Source organism: Pangasianodon hypophthalmus, chromosome 2 (assembly GCF_027358585.1).
Source record: "Pangasianodon hypophthalmus isolate fPanHyp1 chromosome 2, fPanHyp1.pri, whole genome shotgun sequence".
Lineage (NCBI taxonomy): Eukaryota > Metazoa > Chordata > Actinopteri > Siluriformes > Pangasiidae > Pangasianodon > Pangasianodon hypophthalmus.
The window spans coordinates 16,266,954-16,286,469 of NC_069711.1; the positions used below are offsets into that span (position 1 = coordinate 16,266,954).

Consider the following 19,516-nt stretch of genomic DNA (forward strand, 5'->3'; position numbering starts at 1 on the left):
ATTTTACTTAATAAATAATTGTGACATGGTGGGAAAAAGGTTTTTGAGGTCATGTTTATTTTTAATCTGCTGCAGCCACAGGATACTCTAAAACCACAGACATATACTTGACTCTTTATAAATGCAATTCTCGGTAAGTTAGTAACGAAGTTCACAGCACTGATATTTTATCAACAACCATAAATACTGCTCACATTCCTTCAGTAGATTTGTTTATCCATTATGAAGTATTTCCATTATTTCTTGTCAGAGATATAGGTACACTTTAGTTTTCTATACTGACACTAAGCATGAGTTAGATTGTCCTAATAGGGATCTGCAGGATAGTCAGTAGCTCTGTTTCAGTTCAGTGGGTTCCTGAACTTCCTCCCTGCAAAATGAGCCTTATCGCCCAGTTCCTCTTCAATTCTGTGGAGAAAAAACAGAAAACAATTACAGTATGGATGGCCAGAAAACAACAACTGACATACTGAGGAAGTGGTTGCTCATCAGTTAAGACTTTGGGCTACCAATTGGGTTATTGTGAGTTCACACCCCAGCACTGTCGGGACCATGAGCAAGACTGTTAAGCCTGAACTGCTCAGTTGTATCACATCTCAACTGTCAGTCACTTTGGATAAAAGCGTCACCCAAATATGCAAATGTAAACAACTTAATGTTTTAACAGTGTTGATAGCAGGAGGAAAAATCTTCACTCCAGGTGTATCATTTTATATTCAAATGACTATGCTAAAGACACCTGTTTCTGTCATGATAACTAGCAGGTATGTGTGCAGGTAATTGTGGTAATACGACAAAGACAGGCACCTGAGGATCTGGTTGTACTTGGCCAGGCGCTCAGAACGACAGGGCGCTCCTGTTTTGATCTATAAAAAGAGAATAAAAATACGGCAAATTATGCACAGCTTTTAAATCAACCGTGAACTTACCCGAATAACTTGTCTAAAGAAGTGCAGATTGTTGAACAACATACAAACAGCCTCTAGTTTTACCACTAAGCCAACACTTTCTGAATTGTCCATGTAAATCCCACACAAATCTTGTAAAATGGCTGTTGCACCTACACTTCATCTCTAATTGCATCTAAATAAAGTTTAGAGCACTACGTACCTGTCCAGTGCACAGGCCAACCACCAGGTCAGCAATGAATGTGTCCTCAGTCTCTCCTGAGCGGTGGCTCACCATCACACCCCAGCCACTGGACTGAGCCATCTTACAGCTACAAGGAAACAATAGGTCAACGGATCTGCAGTATGACTCAGTCACCCATAATTATACATGCCTGATCTATATAATGATTTAAATCAACTTTTACAGTTAACTAATAGTAATTTTAGTAATAATGATTTTCAAAAATGCTTACATAAATGCAAAACTAATTATCAGTATTCCATGGCCATATTAATCCTAACAGGATAATTGGATCAAAGAAATGTTCACCTGTACGCCTGCATAACATTGCAAGATTTATCATTTCTAACATCTCCTACTACTTCCAGCTTCTTCTCACAGTCTCCATATACATGCTTATTTTAATGGTCACAAGTCACATTATAGTATGTAAAAAGAATAAACATGTCTGTTGTAGCTTATACAGAAAAAGTAGGATGCCAATACCATTTTCCTGGAACCCAATAAATGCATGCAGTGAGTGAATGGTGAACTCACGCCTGCAGGGACTCTGTCACAGAGCCAATCTGGTTCACTTTGAGCAGCAGACAGTTGCAGGCCTTCTCCTCCACTGCTTTGGAAATGCGTTTGGGGTTAGTCACGGTCAGGTCGTCCCCAACTACCTGAATGTCTGTAGTGCCTGTAAAGCTGGCCCAGGCCTGCCAGTCATCCTGGTCAAATGGGTCTTCAATGGACACCACTTCAATATAGGAAAAGCAAATTTTAGAATTTAAAACTGAACTAGTAAGCAAAGGGTAAAAACATGACAACATATGGGTTAATGTTAACAATGTGAAATGACTAAAGCCCAAATGTTAACAATCAAAACAGAACAACTCAGAGATTAGCTGACTAAGGACAGGGGATACCAGGGTAATCCTGCACAAAGCTCTTGTACAGATCAGCAAGTTCATCAGAGGTGATGTAACGACTGGGGTCATCAGGTGACTTGAAGTCCAGATCATATTTTCCATCCCTGTAAAACTCTGATGCTGCCACATCCATGCCAATGACAACTTCATCGGAGTAACCTGCTTTGCTGATGGCAGTCTTTAGCAGCTCCAGAGCTTTAGCAGACACAGATATTGCAGTTAACTTTCAGCATCTTCATTTGTACATCATTCACAGAGTTACTACAACTAGCTCATGACTTTACTACCTTCCTTATTCTCCAGGATATTTGGAGCAAATCCGCCCTCATCACCTACATTGGTGGCATCCTTGCCATACTTCTCCTTAATGACGTTTTTCAGGTTGTGGTAGACCTCAGCCCCGATGCGCATGGCCTCCTTAAAGCTACTGGCTCCCACTGGCAGGATCATGAACTCCTGCATTGCCAGCTTATTGCCCGCATGGGAGCCACCATTTATCACATTGAAAGCCTTGAAGAACAAAGCAGGCAACACAAATTTTACTCCAATAAAAATGTAAATGTTTAAAAAAAATCATAAATCTGTTTCATCTAAATATACTTATAATGGATGTTTTTTTTTAAGGATATTTGTTTGGGCAGTCAATAAATGCAAAAACTGATTCTTCAAATAATTAATTCTTCATTTAATCAGCCATCCATCGTCAGTAACCAGTTTATGGTTACTGGTCAGGGTTGCAGTGGATCTGGGGCCTATCCCAGGAGCACTGGGCATGAGGCGGGAACACTCCTAGGGAAAATTTAGCATAGCCAATCTAAATCTTGGGAGGTGGAAGGAAATCCACCGAATCTAGAGAAATCCTACATGGCCACTGGGGCAATATGAGAAACTGAGAACCCTGGCTCTGTGACACCATATTACCTGCTGCACCACCATGCTGCGCATACAGTAAATTCTTTAGTCAAAAAGTATTTGTAAATTAAGCTATAAATCTGTAAATGCTTGTTTTAGGCATGGGACTACTACTAAAAGAATTTCTAGTTATGTGTTCTGGAGGTAGTCAGCATCAATGCAAATACAGAAGGATTTCAGCTTCTGCTTGATCGTGCATGGACACCAGAAAGCACAAGTAACTAGAATTACTCTTGACTGCACTGCTCCAGTGATTATTAGGTGTACAAAACTACAAAAAAGAGCTTTGGAAATTATTGTCAGTACTCATCACACCAATACTACGGGTGTGCTAAATAAAGACTTGCTTGGAAAAAGGCTGAAGTATTCCTTTAATTCAGTAGTTTCTGTTCGATTTTAATTTCTCTGCTACTCACCGGCACTGGCAGGATGACCTCTGGGTTGCCTGCAAGGTCAGCAATATGTCGGTACAAAGGGACACCTTTCTCTGCAGCTCCTGCCTTGCACACAGCCAGGGATACACCCAGGATGGCATTGGCGCCAAATTTAGCTTGAGACATGAATGGATAGGACACAGAAATTATTATAATTTAATAAGACAATTAGTAGTAGCTCATCCAAACAGATCAATGTCAATGTCAAAACTCTCTGCTTTTTATAACCATTCAGCTCGTTCAATGTGATTGTAAATCCCCTCGTTTTCACATTCTTGACTCATCTTAAAGTGTTGTTCATTCAAAGAAGCTAAGTGTGCAAAAAACTTAAACGCCATGCCATAAATGAGTAAATAATGTGCGTATTATTATAACAACTTACACTTGTTATCAGTGCCATCCAACTCCAGCATGAACTGGTCAATCTTGTCTTGCTCAACTACAGGGATTCCCTACAAAATTAAACCCAGTTCAGTTTATGTGCTTTCCAGGGGTTGAAGTCCAAGATTTCTTTTGGTACACAATTTGAAAACACTTCAAACCTGTTCAATCAGTGCAGGTGCAATTGTTTGATTGACATGCTCAACAGCCTTTGAGACACCTGAAGTACATTAAAAGCAGCATTAAACATGATATTACAATAAATCCACTCTCAGCTTCAAGACCGTATAAAAGAGGAATGCAGGTAAACATCTATGCATGAACTGATTGCATATTCCAGTATAAACCTCTGAGCTTGCATGCATTGGGTTCAATTAGTGCTCACGAATAGAGGTGAGAAAATTCTCAAATAACTAATTTAATTTAGCCTCAATCCAGTCACCTTCATTCCATCTATTCCTGCTGATGCAATTAAACATTTCAGACAAATATCAGTATCATTAAAAAGTCATTCACATTCACACACAAATGCTCATCATGCTCAACCAAGGACTGCTAAGCAAGCAATGAATTCTGTTCAGTTTTTTCAATCAAATCATAAACTCAAGTTGATCACCCCTGTTGTTTTTATTCATCATGCCATTATTAGTTCATTCATCATCCACACAACTCTCATTAAAGTTACCTGGTAATACCAAATAAGAACCACTAATGGATGCTTATTTCCAATTTATTAGACATAAAGGCTGCATAAGGGAATAGAACAAAATGAGAAGATTGTATTCCACATTTAGATGTTCTGTGTACAAAAAGATGCAAACAACTGTGACTTATATAATATATAATGGTGTAAATAATACTTTCAGAAATATTAATTCATGCATTCATCTTCAGTAACTATTTTATGCCTATATCAGGAACAGTGTGTGAGCGATGGGAAGACACCCATGATGGGATGCCAGTCCATCTCTGGGCAACACGCAAACACGCGTTCACACACTCATTCACACCATGTTCTGGGAGATGTACAGAAATCAGAGAACTTATAGGAAACTGATATAGACTCAGGATCATTGACAAACTCAAGATCAAACTGAGGACCTTGGAACGCTGAGGCAACAATGCTACACGCCGCATCACCCTTTTTAAAAATATGATTTCTGAAAAAAAAAATTATCATTTTTGTTAGAAACTTGACATCTATGGTACTTTTCATTGGAGGTGAAATCCTGTACATTACAATTTAGTCTTGCTGATCAATGAACTTTCTCCCTTGCTTCTTTAGATGCCAAATACCTACAGGAAATTACCTAGAGGCTAAGATACATCCAAGACAGCATGCCAAAATAATGGATTTTTGCATTTATAATAGGGCAATAACATAAGAGATTTGGTCCTTTTATAGCACAATTTGGTAAAGAATCTTATTTATTAATTAGTATGTCTGTGCACACACACCTTTGCCCAGATAGCATGATTTATCATTGTCCCTTAACTCCAGAGCTTCATAGATGCCAGTGGAAGCTCCACTAGGAACAGCAGCTCGAAACAGACCTGCAGAGACAATATCAATCAAAGGCATCAATATGAACTAAGAGACAACAGTATGAATGAAGATAATTAAACAAACAATATTCCTGTACTCAAAAGCCTGAAACTATCTGACGTTAGTTTGAGAACATTAATACAAATCTGTGAACAAAAGTTAATCTTAGCTCCGAACTGTCAAATAGTCTTGAGAATAATGAGGAAGACTCACCTTTCTCTGTGTAAAGGTCCACTTCTACAGTCGGATTCCCTCTGGAATCAAAAATCTCCCGGGCATGGATCTTCACGATGGACATGTTGCTGAAGAAGAATAACAAGGTAGTAAAAAGGAAATGTATATACACATTAACACTCCTCAAATGATTTATATATGATATGCATAAACTATATGTAAAGTTTTATCCCAGTGAACACCATTTGATCAGAGTATATTGAATGACAAATGATTTAAAGCTAGAACATGTGTGATTTTTGTGAGAACAATCACTTTCATTAAATGAGAAAGTAATAGTGTGCAGAACTTGTGTGTGCTTTATAAGACTCATCACTTTAGCAGGATTTTAGCTTAGCTAGATTAACTCCTACGTAAATACACTTACTGGTGTTAATTATAAAAATGACAGTGTAACAGAGTTCCTTTTAAAGAGAAAAAGACGGTTTCCTTCATTCAAAGCAGTTTCTCATCAATAAAACAAAATGGGCTTAATTTCCAGGTTTAACGTATCAGAAGAGAATCAGAAGCTATTTTTAACATAATTTTGATGCTAAAACGGAAACAACGAATACTGAAAACAAGGTCCAGTAGCTAAAACAACTCCTTAACACAGAAACATCACAAACTACTTTCAATCAAAATTTTGGTAATACCATTGTTGAGAAAAAATTTTAAGATATACGAATTAAATTTTTAATCAATGGCCATGTAATTTTATATGTACAACTTTAAAAATAAATGTGCATCTACTTGCCAATGTTTTAACCAGTGACTGATTTCAGGCGTGTTGCTAACATGTTCTCATTGAACCCAAAGCACAGGATTAAGGGCCCTGATTAGATTCAGCCCTGTCACTCACCGCTCATTACACAGAGCCTTTGTGTGCATGTGTATGTAGCAGTGACGTGGTGAACAAGTCAGCTATTTTAGGAGAATGTGGAGAGCTGAGTTACATGTACAAGCCTTTAGTCTTGCAGTGTAATTTAATCAAAATACATCCACTGAATCCTTGTGTCAACCTCTGTTTAAATCTGTGTGTATAAGGCAGTATTACAGTGAGGATCTGCCGCACTGCAGCAGTAGTCAAGTGTATTAGGGTTAACAGGATCCATTACCAGGATAAATGGAAATAAATCTTCTTAATGAAAGACACAGCAGGCACAGTGACAATGCAGGAATGCTTACGGTACTTCTCCGAGCACATTTGTAGTGTCTTGCTGGTTAACAATTATTTAAATAGTCTTTTTTTAATAAATGTAATGCAAAGAAATGTTATTAATCAATTAGAAGGTAGATTTCAGGAACAATTTCAGCTGTATTAGGCAAGGAAGAGCAACCACTGGTCTGGTTTAGAAAGAAATGGCAAGGAGCCATTTGGCAGCAGAAAGAGTCGGTTCTTACTGGTGAGCCGAGTCAAATGATCCGAATCACTGAAAAGATCCGGAATTTCCATCTAGGTTTCTGTGCATCATTTCTGCTGAGGATCTACTCCACATCTGATTCATGTAGAAAATTAGTTTATCATCCAACACATGCTTTACGTCTCAGCCACTAAAGCAAGATTTTCCTTTCTAGGTATTGTGTGATAAAAATGAACGATTAAAAAAATTTTTAAAAATGCTAAACACGTCTGGTGAAAAAAAAATCACCTGACTCCATGATCTGCTGTGTCACACTGCTCAAGGCCCAACCGCCAGACCTCACATGCTTACATTGATTATAACATTAGTAATGTCACCATGTTATAAAACATCCATCACACATTTGCATCCTGACTCTACAGTGAGAAAACACTCCTACAATGAACTTTAACAAGGATAACGGATGCAGCTGAACATTCACTTTATTGTGCGAGTAACTGTAAAATAATAAAGATAATAAAAATAATAATAATGATGATGATGTAATACTTCACAAAATGTTGTTTACCTTGGGAACAGACACGCAGTGCAGTGGTGCTGAAGGACAAGGAGGTATCCGGCTAAGTGAATGGGCTTGAGAGCCTTATTACCGCCGTCACGCGTTATCCCCTCACCCAGGATTGGCTACTCAGCCGTAGTGTCCAATCAGCGGGAGGACTCTATAAAGTATTAGCCAATCCTCGTGCAGGAGGTGGGTTTTTACCGAAATAAGCGTGGAGAAAAATAGGGGTTGACGGGGTTCATCTATCTTCTTCGGCAATACAGTATTGAATATGGACACAGAGCACATCGCCATCTGCTGATTAAATCCACTGCTCTTCTGATGTCTCTTAAGTGTACAGTGAGAAAAAAAAAAGACAAATGTTTATATATCAACACGCAGTGAACACTTTTTCAGTTACACCTACCATACCTGCACCTTGTTAGTATACAAATACTAATAAATAGGCTTCTGTAGCCCATCTGCTGCTGTGCTTGATTTGTCAGTCCACCTCTACCCTATCCATTAGTGCACAATTTCCCAACTCTAGTCATGGAAAAACCCCTGCCCTGCATGTTTTAGTGTCTTCCCTGTTCCCAACACACCTGGTTTATCTAATCAGCTAATGAATAGCCCATCCTGAATTGAAGTGGGTGTGATAGAGCAGGGAAAGCACTAAAATGTGCAGGACAGGGGGTAGTCCAGGCTTGGGAATCAGGGACCAGAGACGGGAACCTGTGCATTAGTGGAAAGAGACAACCATACAGGACAACCACTGAGCAGATATTTGAAGTGGTGGACTATTCTAGTCAAGGGGTGTAGCCACACCTTTTACAATTGGGTGGCAAGGTTAGACCTGATGCCTTTATTGGAGGTAGGAATCTAGGGTGGGACAAAATAATTATCCACGTGAATAGAAAATGACAGTGTGGCTACTCCTATCTGTGTACGGCCTGAGTCGCATCTGCATAGCACACACCTAAGCAACATTGGTTTGTCGTATAGCAAGCTACAAAAAAAGAAAATAATAATAATAATTAAAAAATAATAATTAAAAATTTTTTTTTTAAATCTTAAGATGTACACTAGCATACTAATAATGATCTGAATAAATTCAATGCTAGGCCTCCAAATAATGAATATTGTTAATATACAATAGTTTGACCAGTGTTTGCTCACCTACTTGTTTGTTGTGGATAGCGAGGCTAGAGAATAGTTCACGTCTGTGTTAGCTAGTTAAACTTGTTTGTCCCTACATGACATTATACTCATTGACAATCCTCACTGTCAGACAGTGGTTACATGGTTTTCAATATTATATATTATTATATTATTATAACACAGCCATAATATTAGGTGTGGTGCTGGTATGAGTGTATCAGACATAGTAGCATTACTGAGAAACACCTCAAAGTAACTGGGTTAAGAATAAAAGTATCCAGCCAATAGTGTTCTGTGGTCAAAAACTGTCACTGATGAAGGGGACAAGAAGTCTAGTCTCTAATTTTACACCTACAATGTAAACGAACATGGTATGCGTGTGTTTGATGAAGTGGGCAGTAAATGGACACAGGAACCAGAGTCACACACACCCTTTAGCCCAAGGATGTTTTACTGTCTATATTATTGGCTTCGTTCTCTGAAGCAGCTACTATGATGACATGCTTGGAGATACCTATCTTCCAATAGTTTTTTCATATTTCTGAAAGCCTGAACATCGGATGAGAATGTGTAAATGTCATGATGTGGTCGGTGGGTTGATTGTGGGGCAATCCTGTGCTGCTCACAAGAGTACAACTATGGTGTCTGACCTCTAGCTGACTTTGAATATGTGTTTGGTTGGGAGGGGACAAAACATTGAGAACTGGGTGGACACACAAATGAACTCATCTACACTCTCAGAAATTTGGAACCCAGTGGAATGAGCTTCATGTTTTGACAACAACTATTACATTAAAAAAAAAAAAACATTTCAAATATCAAATAGTTTCACCTCCTACAGCTTCAGAAGTGCTTTTCTGCCATAGCATTTGTCTAAAACATCCTGTTTCTCTTTAAATGTACAATTATTCTCAGGACATCTACGATTATTACTAAAGTACACTGCAATTACTTCCTTGATTCTTCACACACAAACACACCCACCACCCCCACACACAAACACACACACACACACACACACACAGGGATGAATGTTAGGTGATTTAACTCAACATGCCCCACTACAGATCTGCTGGATTCAGTGTGTGCAGTGGAATTATCACTATATTACCCTGGTAATAACACTGCAGTTACACACTGAGTCATATTTTAACAGAGTGAGTGCACATCAAATGCAGACGTATCATGAGAAACTACATACCATCGGCAGCTGGTATAGAATATAGTGTTTGTCATCAATGTCATACACTGATTATGTCACTGATTATTATGATGCCTTCCTTGCATAACTAATTACCTAGACAGACAGAGAGACACAAGATCTGAAGTTCAAAAAACATGCCAAGGGCATGTAAGGCCAAGTGAATAAAAGGATAGGGGCTGCTTTGTTTAGAGACCAAACATTTTTTTCCTGTTATTTAACCATAAAAAGGTTAGAAATGTCCATTGTTTTTTCTCTCTGTCACATAGAACAAGTAAAAAAAAAAGTAGTAAAAATAATAAGATACTGATTTGTCACTTTAAATGTTACAGTATCTAGGGTCAACAAACATTTTTTTTCCTGATAGCTGGATGTGTTTATTTTTCATCACAGACCACACCACACATTTTTCCATACAGCTACCCAGAGGAGAAAGTGATGAAACAAACTGAGGGACAGTGGTGTGTTTGTGAGAAAGAGAAGCCTGACAACTCACTTAGATCAGGAATCCCTCAGGTCAAGTCTCCCCATGAATCCTCTCTCTCTCACTCACTGTGTGTGTGTGTGTGTGTGTGCGTGTGTGTGTGCGCGCAAGTGGATTAAGTGGTGCTGGAGCTTGTTTTGTTGTTCCTCCATTGCACGAGCCCTCAGGAGGCCACTTTCGATAGCCAGCTGATCCCAGTGTTCCACCTCCCTCCTGCCGCTGAAACTGACATCTGGGAGCTCATTAGAGGAGGAAGGAGAGGCAGTGAGCTGTCTCCTGGGTTACAGACCTGAAGTGTGTCTCTGGGTAAAGTCCCTACTAGTGGAAACTCAGATCGTCCATCCAATTAACAAAACATATGATTCTGGAAAATACATCTCACTTCAACATATCAACAGAACAATTTTTCATTTATGCAAAGTAACTTACTCGGTTGTGTGAACAGAGCGACAGAAATGATATGGGCTTAGTGGATTCTGACAGACAAAATATAACATTGCCTCGAGCCGTAGGTATGAATAAATTATTGTACTAACACATGCCCTATAGTAAAAGAAACCTAGAAACTTAGTAAGATATCTAAAATCATAACTTCACTAAATAAACACAAAATATATCTAAATACATAAAGAATCACAGCATTATCTGCATGCTGTGCTTCGTTCTATTAAATGAGCAAAATTACAAGCGATATATTCATATACCCTTTTGTATTATGGGCTTAAATCTGAACCTCATTGCAAAATAAAATGGATTTCACTCATGTTCATGTTCATGCTTCCTTTGAGATTCAGGTAAAACATACTGCAGCTATCTTATAACAAGGGAGTAATCTTCTTCAGAATAAATTCATTATATTGTATAAAAAACTGGGAACAGAGAAAAAGTTAAAATTTTATGAGCTGAGTTTGGCATTCACGTCTTTTCTTTTATTGTTCTTCCATTGCAGTTGTTCACATTTCTACAAACTCTTGATTTTTTTTTTAAATCAAATGTACTGCTTCCAGAGCTTTTAAACAGCACATACACAGGATTTGGAAGTCAAATCCTAGACTTTTGCACTCGGATATGTTGTAGCTTGAGCTTGAGAGAGTGAGTAAGGGGTGTGGTTTCTTAAAGCTTACCTCATCCACCCCAGTGGACTTCTCTGGTAACCTGACGAATCACAGGGCGCTAAACACACCTGTGTATGCATGGAGCGCAGCCATTGGCTAGCGTATGAAAACGACACCTGGGCAGGGCTCCAAGGTGTACCTGAAGACCCAGATCTTTTTGTAGGCGCAGTTTCTTCGCTTCAGGAGCTTAAGGAGATTGTGTTTCTCGTAGTGCTTGAGATTCCACTTCTATTGTTCTGCTGATTTGTTGCACCAGCAGCTCTCCTCAAATAGGCTGGTGAACTTTCGGTCAACATGGAAGGAGCAGTTGGCCCTTCGGCAAATGGAAGGAGCAGGAAGTAGACTCCTTTGGTTAAATGGGCATAGCAAGGCGACACAATGGCATTTCTTGTTCACGGCTGCATCCTGAATGACCACCTCAAGAATCAAAATGGTAACTTACATACAATCAATTTTCTACTATTTTTGATTTATTTAAAAATGATTGATCTGACTTAATAGATTTAAAGTAGACAGAAATATAGATGCTTAACAGATTAACTATAACCCCCATGACCTGACAAACCTGTTGGGTCGGTTCAAAACAAACAAAAAGAAAATGAGAACTTATTTGTTTATATACTAAACAGGAAATATGCAGCATCTATATCAAAATGCAAAGTTATAACATTATAACAAAGCTAGTACATTTTATTAGGATAGACAAATGAAGCTCTAAAACATACGTCGTAGTGTTTTCAGTTTATATCACTTTTTGCTCTGTCCCCAGTGTCCGATATATTTTGGTGTCTTCGCTCTTTAAAAAGCTTTAAAAACACCAGCTTGTTCTATCATGTTTTATTATTAGCATTAGTTAAGTGGCTCAGGAAACAACTGTCATAAACACTCTTAAGTAGATGAGACTCAAAATTAGAGAGATGCATGTTGTATGTTCTTTATTATTCAGATGAATGCTTGCCAAATGTGTAGTATTTAATTTGGATTAGTATTTCTTAGTTTAACTGTGTTTGGTGCAGGCTGAGTTTGGTTTCATGTGTAATTCAGATATAGAGGTCAATCAGGCGCAGCCTCAGGTGCAGATGACCAAGGTGCCATTTTAATAAGCGTGACTAAGCACTTCCATTGCCACTTCAGTGGCCTGCTGTAAATGCTGTGTTGCATGCCACAGACAGGTTTGTTTTGATGAAGGTGCAACCAGCAAGGCTCTCCCGAGCTTAGACTCTCCCTTGTGATTTCTCTGAGGTGACAATGCCTTTGGGACACTTCAGAGCGTTAATTAGTCAGGGGCAACTTTGGGAAATGAGCTGGTGTGATCTTATAAATATTACTGCATGTTTTTTTTTCATAAGTGCAAATAATGGGAGGTCATTAATACTACAGTCAGGAAAGGATGAGAAATGCAGCACTAGAAATCTGAAATTTAAGCAGAGGTTTATGATTTTAGTTTAGTTTTTAGTTTAGTTTTTTTTTTTTTTTTTTTTTTTTTTTTTTTCAGTTTTGGTGCAATAAAATAATTAGCTAATGGCAAAGCATTTTTGCCTTAATTATCACTGATTCCCAACAGCTTCAATTAAAACATAAATTATATAAAATATTTTATATAAATATATTACAATAAATTTTTTTGAATATTCCAAAAAAAAGACAATTAAGTGATGCCTGAATGACCATAACAGAAAATATATCTTTTGTTCAAAAAGTTATTTGTATTCTGAAAAGGAACATAAACTGAGGATACCTAGAACTATAAAAGAGTGAGCAATCTGAGCCTAGATGGATATTTAACAAGCACATAAATGCATTGCACTGTTGTATAATGACTATAGTGACAGTGGGATACTCCATTTATTTACATATTCTGCGTGCATAATGATGGATTTTGGGTTGGCAATTTTTATACATTTCCTAATCCCAGTGATTTACCAGAGACCAGCAAGAGAACAGCAAGATGATAACAAGGATGGTCATCTCCATCTTACGAGGCAGTTTTGGATGTCATAGAATTCTCTAATACTGCCTGGTAATGATGCAGATGGCCCTCTACTCGAACAACTCCACGGAAATACAGTGATGTTATATGCTATATGCTATATCTCACTGGAGATTAAACTAACCCATGGTAAGATGATATTATTATTATTATTATTATTATTATTATTATTTTATCTCTGCTCTTAGTGCACATCTTACCTGACAGTGCTGGGCTGATCACTGGTGTTCTAACACTGTCTGGTAATGATGCACACTGAGAGCAAGAAACATGAGTATCATCCATTGTAAAGAATTTTGTCATTTATTATACGAACATTTACTTTCAGGATAGACATTCTGAGACTGAAAACTGACTCACCAGCTAAAAGCAATATGCATCACATGTAATCAGTTGTAAATATATTTTTGCAAAAGGCAATTAAGTGATAAGAGTTGCTATTGCACAATACATACATATAGCACCTCCTAAAATAGTGATAAAGCAAATTCCTTGATAGTCTGAATATTAGAAGAGAAATATGTCCTGTTAAAGATGAGACTGGGTGTTTTCATCTCACTTTCATCCAGCTTTTGTCATGAGATTTAAAATTCACTACTAGTTTTTCAGCCCCACCCTGCTGCACTGAAATACTGAATGATCGATTCAATGGATGGTGTTGGAAGGACCCCCTCCCCAAACACACACACACACACACACACACATACACCTACTAGTGTGCTCTGTCAACCTGTGATTGGTCCTTTAAACCCCACCTCTGTGGCTTATTGTGTTGGTGACACATGAGATGTGTGTGAGAAAAAGGGTTCCTTTTTTATTCTCTGTGATAAAGGAAAAGGAAGTTATTACTGTCACTGAAAAGATGTATAACACAGTTTATAGCACAGGGTTATAGATGCTCGACGTTAACGTCTACATTATCAGATGACAGTTTTAGTTAGGTTTAATTAAGCATAGTACATGTGACGGGTTCACAAAATATAGATTCTTTCCTACTGCACACTCACAAACAGGGAAAATCGTAGATTTAAATAATTCCACTAAATAATTCCAATTCAAATTCACGATGGACAGGTGCCACATAAAAGCATTTAACAACCATGTCATGTTCAAGGTAATGTTTGCCAAGGGCCTGCTCTTAAAGTGTAGTGTAACCAAACCTTTCTTTACTTTATCCCAACCCCCCACCAGCAGCACCACTTCTACTGTTCTATTCACATTTATAAAGCTCCCATGAATCTTTTCTATCCCTCATTGTAATCATGCTGCCTTTATATGGTCTGCTTTTTTGCCACATCTAATTCTGGCTCTGTCTCACTTTCTGTCCTTGTGCAGTTTCACCACAAACCCTGATTCTTCTCCAAGCTCTTCACTCCTCCTGTGTGCTTCTATAAAATCCTCTGATTTGCGTCTTACCAGGCATGTTTAGACGTAGGTATTCTCTCTAATACTGCCTGGTAATGCTGCCAATCACAAGGAAGTTGATCATCATGACCTTCCTTCTTAATCAGTACAGGAAAACTTTAACATATGCATGTTAAACTTATAGCTCCTGTTCATCTTCTGATCTGATATTTTATCTGTACTGTCATCACTAAATGAGGTGAATTAATGCAAATCCTCTAATGTAATTAGTATCTGCAATAAATTTTATTCATTCAAATGTGTGTGTGTGTGTCATTACATTTTCTATTACCTGCCATGTATTATTTCTAAACACAGTGTAATAGAGAAATCACAGTTCATATCCCAGCACTGCCAGAGAGCTTAATGGACCCTTGATCGAAGTGTGGTGTAAAAAAGGGTCAATTAAGCTGAAAAATTTAAAAATTAAGTGGCATTAAGCTGTCAAGCCCTTCATTCAGCAGGACCATTAACCTTTGAATGCTCAGCTCTGTGCTAAACCGTATTCTAGTTGTAAATCACTTTGGATTAAAGCATCTGCCAAATAAATAATTCTAAACTGCAAATGCAGAGCAAGTAGAGGCCTACTTACTTTTATCACTGAAAAGACATCAATAAAACCACTCCCTGATTAAACAAATCTTCTGAGCTCCCAAAACAAGGTCATTTTTTCCCATGACAAAATCAGGTTAATAAGAGAGACCGTCACTTGGCTGTCATACTGTATCTATCAGCATATTCTGTACCTGCTTGGCAGGAAAACATGCTACAGCCGTTAGTTTCCTTGTTGTTATGGCTGATGGAAAAGTACAACCTCAAATAAAATTTAGATAAATCAACATGCCTATATGCAGGGGACTGATGTCCATTCGGCTGTCATATTTGATTGTAACTGAATTGATTTAAGATCAAATTATGTTTGAGAAACCAGTTGCAGTTGCATAGTAGACAAGTTTTTTTTTTTTTTTTTTGCATTTTCTGTGAAAATGCAGAACCAATGCAAATCTCGGTAAGTCACCTTCCCTCCCTTTCAGCCACACCATATGAATTTGGCTCCTTTTAGTTCACAAGTAACCCCAGTAAATGGAACAAACTAACCCATAAATGGGTCCATAATGCAGTAAAAATTAAAACATCTAATTTCTGTAGTTGTTATTACACACTGCCTAGCACAAAAACGAGCTTCACTGGCTAATAGTGAAATCTGATGCCCCAATGACTATGCTAGTGGAAGTCATACATAAGATCTGGTTCTCAGTCTTATCCTCAAAGGGCTGCTGTGTAAAGCTACTTTAACCACAATTTTACATCGGCTTCAGGACTGAGTGGCTATTGCTACTGTTCTACTATGGTGAACTTCACATATTCATGCATTTTGGACTGAAATTGCAGTACAGCAACAACAGCGAACAATAGCAAGTGGTGTTAACAGAAAGATAGCTGGCTAACGCTAGAGATAACTCTAAGGTTGATGACTATCTTTTCATCAATTAGTATATAGTATGGTCACTGTTATAGATTTAACCAAGTACTGTGTCTGTATATGAACTGAACCAATACTAAAGCAAATACAGCTATAAACCAATTTAAAAGTAGAGAAAGCACACTGTACACTGATCACAGTGTGCACTGCCATGTTGATTTGAATTGGCTGACTGACTGACTGACTGACTGAATGAATGAATGAATAAATGAAAGACCTATTTAATATATTAACAAAATTACATGCTACAAAGTAGGCTAGAGATGCAACCTTTTATTGCGGCCCTCAGTTTGAGAGCCACTGTTCACAGATGATATGTTTTTGTAGACATTTTTACATATCCACCCTTTTTTGAATACTTGGTGACAAACGTAAAAACGTATGTCTTAGGCAAACACACTGTGTTTTTCTAAACTAGCTAACACAGTGACTAAACTAACAGGAAGTCTCCATCTTAACATCAGTACAGTAACTGATCGAATATTTATCAAATGTTTATTTGGAAACAGGGGTGGACTTAGCACTAGGCAAAGGTAGGCAAACCCCCAGAAGCCAAGGGCCCCATAAATATGCAAATTATATATATTTTTAATTACTAGTGCTAAATAATGTATGCTAAAAGTATAAATATTGATGTTAAAACACTGAATAGGGCCTCATTGTTTTATTTCGCCTAAATCCATCCCTGTTTGGAACTGATATGTAAAGTGGCCTCAGTTTGGTAATGTTAGTTAAGCTGCAGCTAAAAACCCTCATGATGGCACTGTAATTTTTTTCCATGATAAAGTATTTTGTTTGTGTTTCTCGTTTTGCCTCAGGCTAACTTCCCCTGTGAGGCTAAAGGCGGTTAAAACCTTGTTCTTCCTGTCACACTTCCGGTCCACTAGATGGCAGCACACAGACACCAGTCTTCTCTTTCTGACCTGATACGCAAAGAAAAAGCCGTACTCAAGCCATTTCCTTAGCACGTTTTGTGGTTATTTTGAGGTTAATTCGGTGTGTTTTTGTGAACGCGTTGTTGTGTGTTCAGTTTTTAAGACCCGGAAATGTCAGGAATCCCGCCGGACTCATGGCAGCCCCCTACAGTGTCGCTCGAGACCTCGTGAGTGGAAACACTTTATAATTCTGAATGAATGAGCTAATGACTAGCTAGCCTGCCTACAGGAGAGGCTTTTTATAAGCCGTGTTGATCCTGTTTCAGTCTCTGTAGCGCTAATAAGTGCTAGGTGAGAGATGTTGAGGGTTTCTGTGGAGTTAAGGATGATATTTAGTGTATACTATGTAAAGACAAAAGGTAGAAAGGCATGTGCAACATAACATCATTGTGCTACTGTGGTCTTCAGTATGGGAACCATCGTGTTGGAGTTGTACTGGAAACACGCCCCTAAAACCTGCAAGAACTTCGCTGAGCTGGGCAGACGAGGATATTACAACAACACCAAGTTTCATCGCATCATTAAAGACTTCATGGTGCAAGGTGGCGACCCAACAGGAACTGGTGAGCCCTGACAAAGTGTTCAAATGACTGTTGTCATCGTTGCATTAACTGATATGAGAGAGAGAGAGAGATGGCTGAGGGTTCGATTCCCGCCTCCGCCCTGTGTGCATGGAGCTTGCATGTTATCCCTGTGCTTCAGGGGTTTCCTCCAGATACTCCGGTTTCCAAAGACAAGCATTGTAGGCTGATTGGCATCTCTAAGTGAGTGTGTGTGATTGTGCCCTGCGAAGGGTTGGCACCCAGTCCAGGGTGTCCCCCGCTTTGTCCCCCGAGTCTCCTGGGATAGGTTCCAGGCTCCCTGCAACCCTGTGTAGGATAAGCGGTACAGAGGATTGATGGAGTATAACAGCAGGCTGCTGTCCTCATCCTCTGTCTTTTCCTCCACCGCTACCCCATTCATCATCATCATCATCATCATCATCAACATCAACATCATCAAGTAGCTGTTTGTGTCAATGCAATCATGTTTTTCAGGTGTCTCCTTCAACTAAAAAATGTTATCGCAAGAGCAACACACTCTCATTAAGCACACTGCAAGATCTGCAAGAAAGAAGTTGATGTCTTGACATTTCTAATTTATACCAAATAGCTTACAAAGGCATGGAAAATTATAAAATATCAGTGTTATTAAACACTGTTATTAAACATTTATCTATTCAGAAATGCACCTACTGCCTTTCCTTTAAACATTTTGTCTGTTTATGCCAAACCCATGTGAACTATATTGGGCATAAATGATAATCTGTATTGTAGCTATAAAAAAAAGTCTCATAATCTACAATGATATTGCATTACAGCTCTGTTTGTTTCCCTGCTGTCAGTATAACTTAAATTCATACCTCAAGACTGTAGCAGATAATATCAGACAGTTAAGTAGATTAAAAAATCTTTTATTGTCATCTCAGGCCGTGGCGGTGCATCTATATATGGAAAACAGTTTGAGGATGAACTTCATCCTGAGCTGAAATTCACAGGTAAGTAAGAAAGACCATAGTTTATGCAACTTGCTAATGCTAAAGGATTTGTCATATTAGAAGACGTGTGGTCTAAGAATGCATGTTACATTAGAAATTAAAACCTTTTTGCATATAGCACTTCAGAAGGAATTAGGCTGTTTATGTGAGCACACCATCATGGGCTCATGACTTCATTCAAGAATTCACACAAATCAGCTTGCCTGAATAGGTAATGTTAAGTTAGGATTTAGTGTGTGTAGTTTTAGTTACAATCTCACTCATATGAAATCCGTGCCATGCACCAGTTCTTTCTCTTACTGACTTTACTGCAGTGTTGATCACTGTCTGTTTTGTGGTGGTTTTTTAGGTGCTGGAATCCTTGCTATGGCTAACGCAGGCCCGGACACAAACGGGAGTCAGTTCTTTTTGACTCTGGCCCCTACACAGTGGCTTGATGGCAAGCACAGTATATTTGGCAGAGTTTGCCAAGGCATCAGTGTTCTCAATCGAATTGGCATGGTGGAGACCAACAGTCAAGATCGCCCTGTGGAGGAGATAAAAATACTCCGGGTGACTCTACCTAACTGACACGTGTCAAAGTTCACTTATAATTTTGTACAGTTTTTTTTTTTTTTTTAACAATAAACCAATATTTTGTAATGTTTGCAATGTGTGATTTGCATTAGGCTTTTTTTTAGGGGTAAAATTCTTATGTATACTCTTCTGTGTCTGTTTTATTCATTATAAGACTAATCCGTGTAACAGATGTACATAAATGAAATTATACAGAG

At 38.3% G+C, this 19,516-nt stretch overlaps 2 protein-coding genes across 5 annotated transcripts; one reads left to right on the forward strand and one right to left on the reverse strand.

The window, feature by feature from the left end:
• Positions 1–36: 36 nt before the first annotated feature.
• Positions 37–7,607, reverse strand: eno1b (enolase 1b, (alpha)). 4 transcript variants are annotated; one of them, XM_053227477.1, is made up of 14 exons: positions 7,461–7,538; positions 7,181–7,238; positions 6,933–7,027; positions 5,529–5,617; positions 5,228–5,323; positions 3,931–3,989; positions 3,771–3,840; positions 3,371–3,504; positions 2,330–2,552; positions 2,040–2,237; positions 1,669–1,870; positions 1,111–1,219; positions 808–866; positions 37–408 (listed from the first exon to the last, which is right to left on the reverse strand). In XM_053227477.1, exons 4-14 carry the CDS (start codon positions 5,611–5,613, stop codon positions 342–344), a joined length of 1,302 nt encoding a protein of 433 aa, XP_053083452.1. In that variant the 5' UTR covers positions 5,614–5,617; positions 6,933–7,027; positions 7,181–7,238; positions 7,461–7,538; the 3' UTR covers positions 37–341. The 4 variants fall into 4 exon arrangements, with proteins under 4 accessions (XP_053083452.1, XP_026777327.1, XP_026777316.1 ...); XM_026921526.3 differs by lacking the exon at positions 7,181–7,238 and having other exon boundaries at positions 7,461–7,486; XM_026921515.3 differs by lacking the exons at positions 6,933–7,027; positions 7,181–7,238 and having other exon boundaries at positions 7,461–7,607.
• Positions 7,608–17,118: 9,511 nt separating this feature from the next.
• Positions 17,119–19,385, forward strand: ppil1 (peptidylprolyl isomerase (cyclophilin)-like 1). Its single transcript, XM_026924529.3, has 4 exons — positions 17,119–17,373; positions 17,615–17,769; positions 18,675–18,743; positions 19,093–19,385. The coding sequence occupies exons 1-4, from the start codon at positions 17,318–17,320 to the stop codon at positions 19,311–19,313; spliced, it is 501 nt and encodes a 166-aa protein (XP_026780330.3). The 5' UTR covers positions 17,119–17,317; the 3' UTR covers positions 19,314–19,385.
• The last annotated feature ends 131 nt before the right edge of the window (positions 19,386–19,516 follow it).